At 46.5% G+C, this 15,226-nt stretch overlaps 1 protein-coding gene across 1 annotated transcript in view; it reads left to right on the plus strand.

Annotated features, from left to right (window-relative positions):
* The first annotated feature begins 348 nt into the window (after window positions 1-348).
* ngfrb (nerve growth factor receptor b) overlaps window positions 349-15,226 on the plus strand; it is a 39,095-nt gene continuing 24,217 nt past the window's right edge. Inside the window, exons 1-2 of the mRNA XM_080541658.1 lie at window positions 349-741; window positions 11,016-11,157. Coding sequence (XP_080397784.1) covers window positions 706-741; window positions 11,016-11,157 — 178 coding nt within the window. The 5' untranslated portion in view covers window positions 349-705. The remainder of the gene's footprint in view (window positions 742-11,015; window positions 11,158-15,226) is intronic.

Below are 15,226 nucleotides of genomic sequence, written 5' to 3' on the forward strand. Positions count from 1 at the left end.
AGGGGGAGAGAGGGAGAGGGGGGGAGAGGGAGGGAGAGGGAGGGGGAGAGAGGGAGAGGGAGGGAGAGGGAGGGAGAGGGAGAGGGAGGGAGAGGGGGGGAGAGGGAGAGAGAGAGAGAGGGAGAGGGAGAGGGAGGGAGGGAGGGAGAGGGAGAGAGAGGGAGAGGGAGAGGGAGAGGGAGGGAGAGGGAGGGAGCGGGGGACCAGAGGGGTGGGTGGTGTGGATGAGGAGGAGGGAGAGGGAGAGGAGGAGGAGGAGGAGGAGGAGAGGGAGGGAGAGGGAGGGAGAGGGAGAGGGAGGGAGAGGGAGAAACAGACAGATGAATGTTGAAGCGGTGGGCGGGGGAGTGGAGAGAGAGAGAAGTGACTTCCTATCAGTTGTGTGTGTGTGTGTGATTCTCTGCAGACTGTCTGATGAAGAGCAGCATGAATCCATGGACTGAATACTTTCTTTAAGAGACTTTAATAAGAGACTTTAATAAGAGACTTTAATAAGAGACTTTAATAAGAGACTTCTTTGAAACACCAGAGAACCGGAGACAGAGACGCACGACCACCTGAGCGGGTCCGATGGAGCGACGCTCGTTGTGCATTGCGCTTTTCTTTGGAAATAAATGACTTTCTCATCGCATAGAGATTCTCTTAACAGTCCACAGACGTGTTGGACATTACACACAGATCGGAGAAGAAGAAGCGGGATACAGAATGGGTTCTCTGTTCTTAACGGCGCTATTAGGAGCGGTGAGTGGGAGTAGATATGTATTTATTCCTTTATTAGTTTGCTTGTGAACTCGGTACACATTTATCGCGCTGTTTTGCGTGTGGCGACTCAACTGTGCGTCTTTTGCGCTTTTGCGAAAGGTGTTGAAGTTGATGTTGAATCTCATTCAGGACACGGACACACACATCTCCAGTTCAACCTCTGCAATGCTGTGACACTTAACCTAAACATTTCACTCATGTAAAAATGTCTTCTCCTCCAATAACACTCTAGGGTTGAAATGTAGAATTTCAAAGTATTTCAATGAGTGCCCTATAAAGGGTTAACATTGCCCCATGAGCTGTTTGTTTTACAACTGTTTTTACAACACCATGACCCAAAACAAGCTTCTTTTACTCCATTGTTTGTGTACAGTGTATTATAGCTTAAAGGTATGATGAACTATCTGTCATAGCGGTGCCTTTCTAACTTTCCAACCTTCCAACCTTCTAACCTTCCCATTCCTCCACTTCTTCCTAAACGTCTGGCTGCTAACAGATTTAATCACAACACCTGTCAGCCTTTCCAACTGAGTCACTTCAGGTCCAGTTTCATTGTGCATATTTATGCGGCAGGCAGGCAGGCAGGTAGCTGGCTCTCCATTTACGAATGAATGAATGGATGAATGAATGGTCTTTATTGTCATTAATATAGTACAGGTACCAAACAACGACATTTGCGAGGGGGGGCTCCCCTGGTGCTAGGAAAAAATACTAAAAACAAGAAGGGAAAAGAGCTGGTTTACATAAATAAAGGCTATGTACACTATCCACTATACTATACTGTACAAATAAAACACTGTGCTGTACTCTATGCTATGCTATACCTATTCTAACATTTCCTATCTCTGAACCTTATGTACCCGAGGGTTGTCATATTGCACATAGTGTTATTGCACATTCATTTAAAGTGTCGCAGTTTGCAGGTTTGAAATGTTCACAGTTGTGTTTCAGTATTACACTTGATTTCAATCTAGTAGCTGCCATCAAATTGTCTAGATTTACGCACGGTTCCTCTAGCTGGCAGCAGCTCTCTGTGGTTACACCCTTCTCAGTTACACCCTTCTCAGTTACACAGCACAATGGACCGTGTTAGAGGTCAGCAGTGGGCTATTACACACTATACGGCTTAATCTGTACCCAAACTACACTAGTCTGAGGCTAGACATGTATGTTATTGTGTGACACTGGTGCACCATGAGCTGCAGTGCGTTTTAAGATGCATTATGGACATAATTATGCCTGAAGAAGGTCTATGACCGAAAGCTTGCGACAAAAGAATGATTTGTGCACAGATTTGAGTATGCGGATGCTGGTTTTTCCACTCTGTAAGATGCATTATGGTGGTCATTTTATTCAAATGTCATTCCCATCTAAGCCACTTAACTGTATTAATAGTGTATTCATTTGGACAAAACCTTTGATCAGGGAACAGGCTGCATCACAGATATGTTCTATGACAGGCAGCCGCTCACCGTGATGTGTATGCAGACTGCTGCATCAGAGCATGCAATATGGGTTGAACTTCTCCACTAAACTAGATTCTAGTTCTGCGTGAATGCTTGTAAGTGTGTGTAGGCAAATAACCTAACTAGATTATTTTGGTAATATTTTTTGAGTGGGGGCAGTCCAACTCATATTTTTCATTTTCATTTTATTGGACAGATACAGTGAAGACAGACAGGAAAGTAACCAGACAAGAAAGTACCTTACCTTACCACCCTAATCAACTCCTCCCTATCCACTGGATCTGTCCCAGCGGCCTTCAAAATAGCCAGAGTCAAGCCTCTCCTCAAGAAACCTACCCTTGACCCATCATCTGTCCACAATTACAGACCTGTATCCCTTCTCTCCTTCCCTTCCAAAACCCTTGAACGCGCGGCATCTAAACAACTGACTGACTATCTCCGGAAGATGGATCACTTAGACCCCCACCAATCCGGCTTCAAGGCTGGGCATTCCACTGAGACTGCGCTCCTTGCTGTCACGGAAGCCCTCCACTCTCCACCGCCCAAGCTTCCTCCCTCTCCTCTGTTCTCATTCTCCTTGACCTGTCTGCTGCCTTCGACACAGTCAATCACCAGATCCTTCTCTCCATCCTCTCAGACCTGGGCATCTCTGGCACCGCACACTCCTGGTTTTCTTCCTACCTGGCGGGCCGCTCCTACCAGGTGACCTGGAGAGAATCGCTATCTTCTCCACAAACCCTCTCCACTGGAGTTCCCCAGGGTTCCGTCCTAGGGCCCCTACTCTTCTCCCTCTACACCAAGTCTCTTGGCTCGGTAATCTCTTCACATGGGCTCTCCTACCACAGCTACGCAGACGACACTCAACTCTTCCTGTCCTTCCCCCCGTCTGATGTACACGTGGCAACCCGTATCTCAGCATGTCTCGCTGACATTTCAACTTGGATGGCTGACCACCATCTCAAGCTCAATCTTAACAAGACCGAGCTCCTCTTCATCCCCGGGAAAGCCTGCCCTCTCCAAGACTTCTCCATCACAGTGGAGAACTCTACTGTAACCCCCTCCCTGACAGCCAAGAATCTTGGAGTGATCCTGGATAACCGACTATCCTGTGCGGAGAACATTGCAGCAACGGCTCGCTCCTGCAGATTCTTCCTCTACAACATCAGAAGGATACGACCATTCCTTACCAGAGAGGCAGCGCAACTCTTGACCCAGACACTGGTCATCTCCCGCCTGGATTACTGCAATGTACTCCTGGCTGGGCTCCCCGCTTCAGCCATTAGACCTCTGCAGCTCATCCAGAATGCTGCTGCCCGGCTGGTATTCAACCTCCCCAAATACTCGCATGTCACCCCTCTCCTTCGCACCCTGCACTGGCTCCCGATAGCAGCTCGCATCAGATTCAAGACCCTGGTGCTTGCATACCAGGCAGCTAAAGGGACAGCCCCTGCCTACCTGAAGGAAATGGTAACCCCCCAAACCCCTGCCCGCTCACTCCGCTCCTCCACCTCGGCTGGCCGACTGGCCCCACCTCCTCTACACAGCAGTCGGGCTGCCCGATCACGTCTCTTCACAACACTGGCTCCCCGCTGGTGGAATGAGCTCCCCACGGCTGTCAGAACGGCAGAGTCACTACCCATCTTCCGTCGTAGACTGAAGACCCATCTCTTCAAGTTACATCTTAACTGCTCCTCCTGAGACATCTTCTGACCCTCACCACTACGTCTCCTAAAGACACCCGCTTTCCCCTCTACTGTGTCCCTAAGAACTTCTATTGCCCCCCTTGTACTGTTTCTCAGTTTCTCCAGTAATATAAACATTTTTTTTTAGTAGAAGGTGATAGGAGAGGGTTTTTCCTTCTATCATTGGCCCCGGGCCCGAGCTAGAGTACTCTTCCTGCAACGAATGGTGGACTGCTGATTCACATGCTTAGTATTCAAATGTATTAGTTGTAAGTCGCTTTGGAATAAGGTGTCTGCTAAATGCCAAAAATGTAAAATGTAAATGAGAAGAAGGGAGAGAGAGGGCATGTCAGCAGGGCATGGGCCGGATTCTAACCCATGCCAGCATATGTGTGCACTGTAGACCGCGGTGCTAGACCACTGGACCACCCCAGAAGGCCACCTAACTAGATTATTTTAAAATAGGCCTACTGAATTGCCAGGCAATTGTGCATTTCAACCACACAGGTCCTTTCCATGCTATAGAAATCCACAGAGTGATGTAAAGTAAAGCAATGACGGGCAGTCCGTCATGACTTAAAATGGACATTTACATGCCACATGTCGAAGTGTCCTTGGGCAAGACACTGAACCCCAAAATTGCTCCCAGTGAGCGGGCCGGCCGGCGCCTTGCATGGCAGCTTGCCGCCATTGGTGTGTGAATGTGTGTGTGAATGGGTGAACGAGAGGCCGTCGTAAAGCGCTTTGGAGCAGCTTTGGGGCAGCAAAAAAGGCGCTATATAAGTGCAGTCCATTTACCGTTTACCATTTATTATATTTGTCACCTTGACACCCATGGCTGGGATGTACCCATGACACCCTGTGACAGCCGCTGAACCAACCCTGTGGCCGAGGCTGAGAGTCTCTTATCATTCTCACAAGGACGGAGGGATCCCACGGGCTTGTTCAATGCTGCCTCCCTGCTCATCTGATTGGTGCTCAGTAGTGTCCAAAGGGCTAAGCCCTGTCCAAACGGAGCTGTCATCAGGGTTTTCCCGCGCTAGTCTTAAAAAGCCTTAAAGTCTAAATTACAGCAACCCGACTTATAAGGCCTAAAAAGGTCTTAAATTCCAGTTATTCGGTCAAAAACAATTAGGTGCTGGGTCTTAAAAAGGAGATTAGCTTGTACTGCAAGGAAATCAGTCCGACCACATCTATTTACGTGGAAATTAATACCAAATTAATGAATTATTGGCGAACGAAGCTACGGCAGGATGACAAAAAGCTATCATATGGTGTCGCGAATAGGTCTACAATTATATTCAAAGAGGTCTAAAAAAGGTCTAAAAAAGGTCTTAAATGTGACTTGTTGAAACTTGTAGGAACGCTGTGTTATATACATTGGTAGATTGGTCACGGCCAGAACACCCCCTCCCTCCTCCTCCCTCCTCCCTCCCCCCTCCTCCCCTCCCTCCTCCTCCCTCCCCCCTCCTCCCCTCCCTCCCCCCTCCTCCTTCCCCCCTCCTCCCCTCCCTCCTCCTCCCTCCTCGCCTCCTCCCTCCCCCCTCCTCCCCTCCCTCCCCCCTCCTCCCCTCCCTCCTCCTCCCTCCTCCTTCCCCCCTCCTCCTTCCCCCCTCCTCCTTCCCCCCTCCTCCCCTCCCTCCTCCTCCCTCCCCCCTCCTCGCCTCCTCCCTCCCCCCTCCTCGCCTCCTCCCTCCCCCCTCCTCCCCCCTCCTCCCTCCTCCCTCCTCCCCTCCCTCCTCCTCCCTCCCCTCCCTCCTCCTCCCTCCCCCCTCCCTCCTCCTCCCTCCTCCTCCCTCCTCCTCCTTCCCCCCTCCTCTCCTCCCTCCATAAATAAGTAACATAAATAAGTAATCCTACAGTAATAAAGTGATGGATTTACAGTGGCTTCAATAGGTAGCTCATGTAACAGCTCCCAAAACACAGGAGTAAACCACACTGACACTTGACAAAACACCTCTCTCTTGTGTTGCTGTTTGACTAAGGATGAAACAGTACGTTTGGATGAACCCCAGCTTCACTGGCACTGGAAGACTAACGCATCTAGACATGAAGAGGTCAGAGGTTAAGTGCTCCCTTCTCAATTAGAGCTTAGAGGAGCTTGAAAGCCGTGAAATGCTCGTGTCACGAACCCCCTTCCTCCTCCCTGACGTTCAGCTGCCTGCTAATTATCTGCTAAGTTTCAAGTTTCAAGTTTCACGTTTATTGTGCTATTGAATCTGTTATTCATCGGTATGCACAATGTTTTTTTTTGTCATTGAAACATGTTGCACCCAAACCCACAGCTAAGAAATCAGGAGTATGTGACACGATCTGGTGCATGTTGGCAACGTTTTCTGTTTTTTTGCATATTATGAAAGTAGTGTTGGAAGAGCCGACTTGATAAAACAAACAATTGTTTTAGGAACAGTAAATACATAATATAATTTGTGAGTTGGATTCACTGTATGGTCTGCCGTAGGCTATTGGGTTAGTGACACATGACTTGTAAACAAACGTACGTTTTAGGACGTGTTCAAAAGCAAGGACTGTGTGATCATCTGGTTATGTGTAGTTATGTGTTTTTAGCATGTTGATGTTCTATCAGCATGTTGTGATGTTCTAAACATGCAGTTAGACGTTCGTAGCAATGTTACTTTTTAGTGCTAGCTGCTATCAGCTGTTTGGTGTGTGTTGATTCCCAGGAAGTTTCTCCGCTATTTGGTTTGAGGTGGACCAACATTCAAATTTCAATGTATGACACAGCATGAAAACTTGTCCTACTTGAGGACTGTTTCACCAGACCCCGTCACATATGAGATACCAAGAGACAAAGTGGGCTAGGATCACATGCATACTGGGACATGGAGTCATGTCAGAGCTGCCTCTGAGGTTACGGCACGAACAGGTTTGTTCTGTTCCCATGTGAGGTGGTTCATGTGCTGGGTGTGTCCGTACGGCAGTACCAGAGGGTTAGTAGCGTGCTGGGTGTGTATGGTAGTACTAGAGGGGGGGGGGCTCTGGGGCAAGATGGAATGATAAGTGTGTATGTTTTGACAGATCTGATTCATGCTTCTGAATGACGTGAATTGCCTTAGGTGTGTGTGTGTGTGTGTGTGTGTGTGTGTGTGTGTGCGTGTGTGTGTGTGTGTGTGTGTGTAAAAGAGATAGTAAGTGAACAAAGCAGTCCAGGTCAAATCTGGGAGAATTGACGTTGTTATGAACTGTGACTGTCAGCCAAATATTCACGTCTGTGCCACTGACTGTGCATATTGGCATCGCCACTAGAAGTGGGCAACATTTGTGTGTGGCCTATTCTAATGAGAAACGTGATGGAATGACAGGTAGTAAAAGCAGTTTTAGATTAGATTAGATTTATTGTCCCCAGGGGGAAATTCATTCTCACACCACTGTACAGTATACATATATACATACAACAACCGTATAACACAGACAACAACAGACAGTACTACACACGACAGATACACACGTACACACACTCAGCGCGGTCTGTTATTTAAGGCAACAATGGCTGCGGGGATCAGGCTTTTAGTGTAAGAGATACAGTACATCCTATAACACACTGACACATCACAGTGCTAGAGCGCTAGCGTAACCTCTGCTAGCTAGCTAGCTCATCCGACATTCTAAATAGCCAACATTCCTCTTGAAACGTGTGAAACGTGGACTTGGCTCTGTCTGCTGAAAGGGGCTTGCTGGGACTTGGAGGTGGAGGGGTCAAGGGGGGGTGGGGGTGGGGCTGTGTGTGTTTTGTGGGGGGGGGGGGAGGTTGGGAAATATTGCTTAAGTGCATTTGGTATGTTAATTACGGTGACACACACAGACACACCACAGCTGACTCAGGAGGGCCTGAGGCGACATTGGCTCGGCTGTCAGCAGCATTCCCCACCTGGGCTCTTTAACCCTGCACACCTCCCCTCCTCCAGCTCTGTGTTCTTTAACAGAACAGCCATGAGGGTCATTCGACCCTTGTGAGTAAAGAAAAGTGTTCTATCTTTGCACTCTGACAAATTTCAGGACCCTCCTTTCATGACTGGTCCTAGATATGTGTGTTCTACCACCCAGTATCCTTACATTTTCAAAAGCACATCAGGATAAGCTAGTATGAAGCTGTTTTGCTGTTTTTCTGTGTAGGAAGCAGGCTAATTTACAAGAGGCGCCAACTAGTGGTCGTTGTGTGTAAATAGCAGCTTGAGCATTGTAAAGAGGGGGTCATTTGAGCCCTGAGGCGGCCCTTTTAGTTAAAGGCACGGCCGTTCTAGTGTTAACCCTCCACACCTCCCATTCTTCAGCAGTGTGTGACTACGTCCCCGTGCATCACAGTGTCAGTTGGACGACATGGGCCGCGTTCGTAAATGAGCTCTGAGAGTGCCAGAGCGTCCACGTGACTGCCTCTTGTCCAATCAACGTTGAACCCAGTGTGCGCTCCGGCGAATGGTCTCAATTCTATTTTGACAATAATGGACTTGACCAAGACACATTTTGTGACACGGTCTGGTGAAAAGTGCCGCATGTCGGCAATCCTCAAGTCGCGCAAATGAGCGAAAAGTTTCTTCTAAGTGTTGAAGAGCACACTCGATATAACAAACAACAGTTTTAGGATCACTAAATACTTTAATCATTTGTGAATTGGATTCACTGTCTCATCTGCTGTAGGCTACTGGGTAAGTGATACACGGCTTATAAACAAACATACCTTTTAGGACGTGTTCAAAAGCCAGGACTGTGTGATCATCTGGTTATGTGTAATTGTGTGTTTTTAGCATGTTGATGTTCTATCAGCATGTTGTGATGTGCTAAACATGCAGTTAGATGTTCATAGCGATGTTCCTTTTGTTTTGCGTGTGTTTTGCGTGTGTTTTGATTCAGAGCGATATTCTCCGGTATTTGGTTTGAGGTGTACCAACATTCAAATAAGCACATCAGATTTACAGATTTCAATGTATGACACATCACTTGAAAGCTTACAATCTGCACTTTCATAATCTGGAGGAAACTGAAACATGACCATGCCTTACTTGAGGACTTTTTAACCAGACCATGTCAAATTTCCAGAACAACCTCCTGTGATCAAAGTGAACATCTTCTATCAATTGATCCACCCTAACCCAACGGCAAGAAGCCTTTTGACCTGTAGAATTCAAACCAGTGAACCACACCTACTACGCACCAAAACACAAAAGTCATTTGATTACAGATACTCTGAAGAACATTGCCAGCAGTTTGTTATTATCATCTGCTCTGATTTAAGGCATCACTGTTTACAAGCGAGCCCTCTAGGCAAGGCAAGGCAAGGCTAGAGGTCCTGTTTGTGTAGCACATTTCATACAACAAGGGCAAGGCCTTCACTAGCATGATAACATCACCTTTCACTGTTCATCCTTTACAGCTGGGAGAAATAACACCACTGACATTTAGACACAAGAGGTGAAGCTAAAACAACAATATGCATTTACTGTAAGTGTATGGCCCAGTTGGTAGCCTTATGCTGGTAAGATCTAGGTTGTAAGTTAGTTTCCCACGATGCATTCACTGTATTCACTGTAATGCACTTAAGTCACTTTGGATAAAAGCACCTGCTAAATTGCATAAATCATTATAGTGCAAATGTCTTTTGAACTAAACTAAATGTGGTTTGAACTAAACTAAATTCGTCAATGACTTCAAATCTAATAAAACTGGATTTCTATAGCACGTTTCGTACACAGACACAATGCGACGGCCTTCACAGACATTTAATCTCAAGTGAATCCCCTCTGTGTCCAATGGAGCCTCCACTAGGAGAGGGACACTATATGGACAAAAGTATGACCCCTCACATCCAGCTCACAGCTCGTTTGAATGACTCCCTTCTGGACAGCGCTTCAAAAAGATAAATTTGGAACATGTTGGATGTCCTGCTGCTGCTGCATTCATATTAGTTTGATGTGTATTTACCCGTGTCTGTGTTCATGAATACTTTTATTTAACTGTGTGTGTGTGTGTGTGTGTGTGTGTGTGTGTGTGTGTGTGTGTGCGTGCACTTGTGCATGTGTTCTTTCTATCTGTCTAGTTGTTAGTAGTCAGGTAAAATGGTAGGAGTGGAGATGCACATCCAAAACCTTCAGGCCAGATGCAGACTAACAGACTAACAGACTAACAGACTAACAGACTAACAGACTAACAGACTAACAGACTAACAGACTAACAGACTAACAGACTAACAGGCTAACAGACTAACAGACTAACAGTCTAACAGACTAACAGACTAACAGACTAACAGACTAACAGACTAACAGACCAACAGACTAACAGCAGACAGACAGATGAAAAACACTCTATATTGCTCCCATTGTATTTAGTCTAAAATGACAAATCCTGATGAAGGCACTGAGTATCGAAATGCTGATTCAGTAAAATGATGCAATGGAATGAATAGGGTGTCCAACTCTTTTTTTTCCATCAGTCGTCTGATAAAACGGTCTCTTCCACTCGAGGTAACTTCTGCTGCCAAGTGTTCCCTTCTCCTCTCCACATCCGTTCCATCTCAAGTGTCTTTGAGTGTCTAGACAAGCGCTATATAAGTCTAATGTAGTAGAAGTATTATTATTATTATTATTATTATTATTATTATTATCTAAAGTGACCAAATACATTTTTAGCAGACCAAAGTTAAATCAGAAAATATCACAGATATTTTCTAACCATGTTTCCATTACACGCCAGTTACATCTTTGGCATTTAGCAGAAGCCTTCGTCCGAGTACAACAAACACATCCGACTAAGTAAGTGAATCATCTGTCCACCAGTCATAGCAGGAAGCCTGAGCCCCTCAACCAGGTCTCGGGGTGGTGAAAGGGGAGCGGCCCCTCGGCCCCGAGCCTGGTGGAGTGGAGAGGAAAACATCTACCCATACGCCGAAGAAGAATAGCAGGAAAAAGTAATCTAAGCAATCTATCGTTGACAGAGATCATTTGAACTCAAACTGTCAACTGAATTTTTTGATTTTCTCAAACATGCAAAGGGGATCTGACTTTGAGGCTTCAGGATCAACAACTGATCGACGAGGCTAAGTTGTTAGCGCAGTACTAACGACTAACGTCTGTCTCTCTTGTTTGATTGGCAGGTTGGAGTCCTGGCCAATAAGGAGCCGTGCAGCTCGGGGCAGTTCACCACCACCGGGGAGTGCTGCCGGCAGTGTCAGCCGGGGGAGGGCGTCATCAAGACCTGCGCAGCCACGCAGACCGTCTGTGCCCCGTGCCTCGACAGTGAGCACACACACACACACACGCACGCACGCACACATACAGACGCACACGCACACACACACATACAGACGCACACGCGCACACACACACATACAGACAGACACACACACACACACAGACACGCGCAGGCGCACACACACACAGAGACACAGACACACACAGACCCACGCGCACACACACACACATACAGACACACACACACACGCACACACACAGACACGCAGAAGCACGCGCACACACACACACACACACACACACACACACATACAGACGCACACACACACGCAGGCGCAGGTGCACACGCACACAGACACAGACACACACACAGACACACACAGACACACACAGGCACACAGACACACAGACACAGACACACACACACTGTACTTATGTGTCGGTGGTAGTGATTTACTGATTAAAGTACATTAATTAAAGTCCTTCGACTGGAATTTCGACTGGACATTCAAAACATGGTGATGTGGTCACATAAGAGTCACATAAGAGTCACATAAGAGTCACATGAGAGTCACATGAGAGTCACATGAGAGTCACATAAGAGTCACATAAGAGTCACATGAGAGTCACAATAAGAGTCACATAAGAGTCACATAAGTGACCAAATTCATTCCCTTGTAAAGCGTCCTTGGGTTTTTGAAAGGCGCTATATAAATTAAAGCTATTATTATTATTATTATTATTATTATAAGAGTTACAACCTTCTCATACGAAATGTCCCGCTGGTCAGTTACCGTAGCCTAATGTTGATCTTGGCCTCAATTGAAATTCACATTTGGAAATGAACACTTTACTGAACTCTAGTGAAGGAACACATGCTTTCATACACGGGGTTAGGGTTATGAGAGCCAGAATAAGAAGTGCCAGAAGAGGGAAGGAGGTTCCAAGACTGTGAGAGGGGTTATGGGAACAGGAGAGGATGTGAGAGTGGGAGAGGAGTGGGAGAGGAGAGGAGAGGACGTGAGAGTGGGAGAGGAGAGGGAGAGGAGAGGAGAAGAGAGGAGAGGAGAGGAGAGGAGAGGAGAGGAGAGGAGAGGGAGAGGAGAGGAGAGGGAGAGGAGAGGGAGAGGGAGAGGAGAGGATGTGAGAGTGGGATACGTTCCACGTCCTGGATTCTGTGAGGCGAGGAGGAAGCGAACAGCTATTAGGAGTAATGGACGTCAGCCATACCCGGCACTGTAATAATGACTAAGATTTATGTAGCGTGCTCAGGTGATGAGTATGGGCTCTGAATCACCAAGGTTGAGATGTTATAAAACAGTGAACTGCCCGTAGATACAGTAGAATGCGATTTACTGTAGCTTCCTCTGAATTCCTGCATGTCAAACCTGTAGTGTTAACACTAGAACATCCGTGCCCTTTTTACCTACTAAAAGAGACACCCTCTTTACAATGCTAAGTTGCTATTTACACACAACGACCACTAGTTGGCCGGCTTGTAAATTAGCCTGCTTCCTACACAGAAAAACTCCAAAATAGCTTCACACTAGCTTATCCTGATGTGATTTAGAGAATGTAAGGATACTAGGGTGGTAGAACGCACATATCTAGGACAAGTCATGAAAGGAGGGTGCTGAAATTTGATCGAGTGCAAAGATATAACACTTTTCTTTACTCACAGGGGTCAATGACCCCTCATGGCTGTTCTAGGGGCAGGGCTTAAGGTTAACCTCTGGCCAACGCAGTGACATTTGGTTAGAAGTTCCAAACAACATTATAATAACATCACACCCCAGAGAGGGACTTGTGTCGGACATTAGCTGTTTTTCGTTTCTGCCTGCGCGCACATTCATAGAGGCAGCCGCCAGAGCCAGAAAGATATCGACATCTGTGAGTCCTCTCTCTCCTCGAACCCCTGACAGGAACAACCATCCACCATCCATTTTAGAAAGCGCTTCCTTTTTCCAGACCAGTTCAGATTAAATACAGTCATTTGAAACATTAGGAAGCTATTAGAAAGCTTGAATTGGACATACTAGACCTTTAAGAGGTCCTAGTTGAGTTGGGGATGTGGAGACCTGGTTAGCTGGTTAGCGTCGGTCCTCTCTGTGTGAATCTCATAGCTGGAGGCCCGTCGCCTCCCAGTAATACTACCGTGCCTCCCAGGGCTACTCTGTGCACTGATGTGCAGTGAACCATGAGTCAGCAAAATTCCCGGAGACAGAACACATAAAACAGATAGAACAGATAGAACAGATAGAACAGATAGATATAGATAGAACAGATAGAACAGAGAGCAGACACGCAGGCAGAGCTGTAAGAGACGTGTATGAGTTTATATTAACTTCATAGTTAGGAACAGGAGACAACGATTTGTCTGCAGTTTCATGGAAATGGACGACTCCTGTCACAGCTTAATGTGTCTCGTGTGCTTTTTTTATGTGGTTATGTTATTATTCAAATAATAATAATAATAAAACATGTTTTTTTAAAGTAGAAACATATGCACATAATTCATCAGATGGAGGACAGAAGAATGTATTCAAGAAAAAAGGGAATATCTGTGGACATTCGTTAATTCTTCAAATAATAACATCAGGAGTGGAAACTTCTCTCATTCTAGTTTTCCTGCCCTTTTCTGGTTGTGCAGACTCGTGACTCCCTTCTGTATAATATTCTAACAGCAGTTTGGTACACACCTTTAGGGGCTGTCCTATGTTGTGTTTAGACACACGGTCTATTCAGCAGCTAGATCAGCATTCTTTCGGCTTTGTTGACTTCCTGTCTGATTGTATGAAGTGCAAACATCTTGTTTGTAGGTGAAGTGTAATGTCTCGTCGGTCTTGCCTGGACATGACAGACCGTCATAGTGTCAGTGAACCATGACGAGGCCTCACACGCTCTGTAGTATCGTGACTCAGTGGAACAAAAGTCATGAAAAGAGTCGAATCATGAGAAGAATGCAATTGGATTAACTCACCAACTGACTAAGAATTCTGGGACACTCACCGTCTAGAGTAGCAAGTGTTTTATGTGGTGTTCACCTAGCAACAATACTTGGTTTTTGATTGGCTACAAAAAGTTACGTTACGTTAAAATTAAGTAACTAAATGAGTTAATGAATGAAGCTTATTAAGTGAAATCACTTTGGGTTCATATAATAGAATGCGTGTAAGCAATGTCCTGGTCGAGGATTTTCTGTCTGAATGAGCCGTGGTTAAAAAACCATTTGAAAGTCAAGTCAGTTATCTTTTAAAAAGCTTTGCATCCTTCCTTTTCATAACTCCCGCGCTAAATAAACACCATATATCGATAGTATGGCTGTTTTAGAATCAGTAATCTATCAGTAACTAGTTGCAACGTTCGACATGCACCTGTCTTGTGTGTGCATAGACTTACTGAGTGAGACTGACACGCAGGGACCTGTGTTTGGCTTTTGTGCGCATATTTTAGAAACCAGTGGCTGACAATTATCCAACTATCCTGTTATATCACTTTAAAGCCGACCTACAGCCACAACTGTGAAGTTCCTCCATCTGTCACTCATTCTAGACTTCCAGCATTCCACTTCTTCTCTCTCCATTCTTAGCCCCGCCTCCAGGGAAAAAAAACGTTCCCCAAATACTGGTTTCAGGATCTGTTTTCCTGACCCTCAGCTTGACCTCGACCAGAACACGACTAGACAGAACAGGTGTGCTCTCCGTCGACAGTGCAGACTCAACCCGTACTCCACTAACGCCTCGGGTGACGGACTTAAAGTCTCGCTAACGTCTGATCGTTTACAAATTGAAACGTACGTTCGTTGCGCCGTCAACCTGTTATTGTGCAACTTACTTATTCACTTCGTCTCTCTCTCTCTCTCCTCTCCCTCCCTCTCTCCCCTCTCTCCTCTCCCCCTCTCTCCCCCCTCTCTCCCCCTCTCTCTCTCCCCTCTCTCCCCCTCCCTCCCTCCCCCTCTCTCCCCCTCCCTTCCTCCCCCTCCCTCTCCCTCTCCTCTCTCCCCCTCTCTCCCCCTCTCTCCCCCTCTCCCTCTCTCTCTCTATTGCATTCGGTCCCTGGCAGCATGCTGTGCCTGTCCCCCTGACAGGTTAATCTGTTGCAGTTTTTGAGTCTT

Source organism: Nansenia antarctica (genome assembly GCF_963989245.1).
Source record: "Nansenia antarctica genome assembly, chromosome: 11".
In the NCBI taxonomy this organism is placed as follows: Eukaryota; Metazoa; Chordata; class Actinopteri; order Argentiniformes; family Microstomatidae; genus Nansenia; species Nansenia antarctica.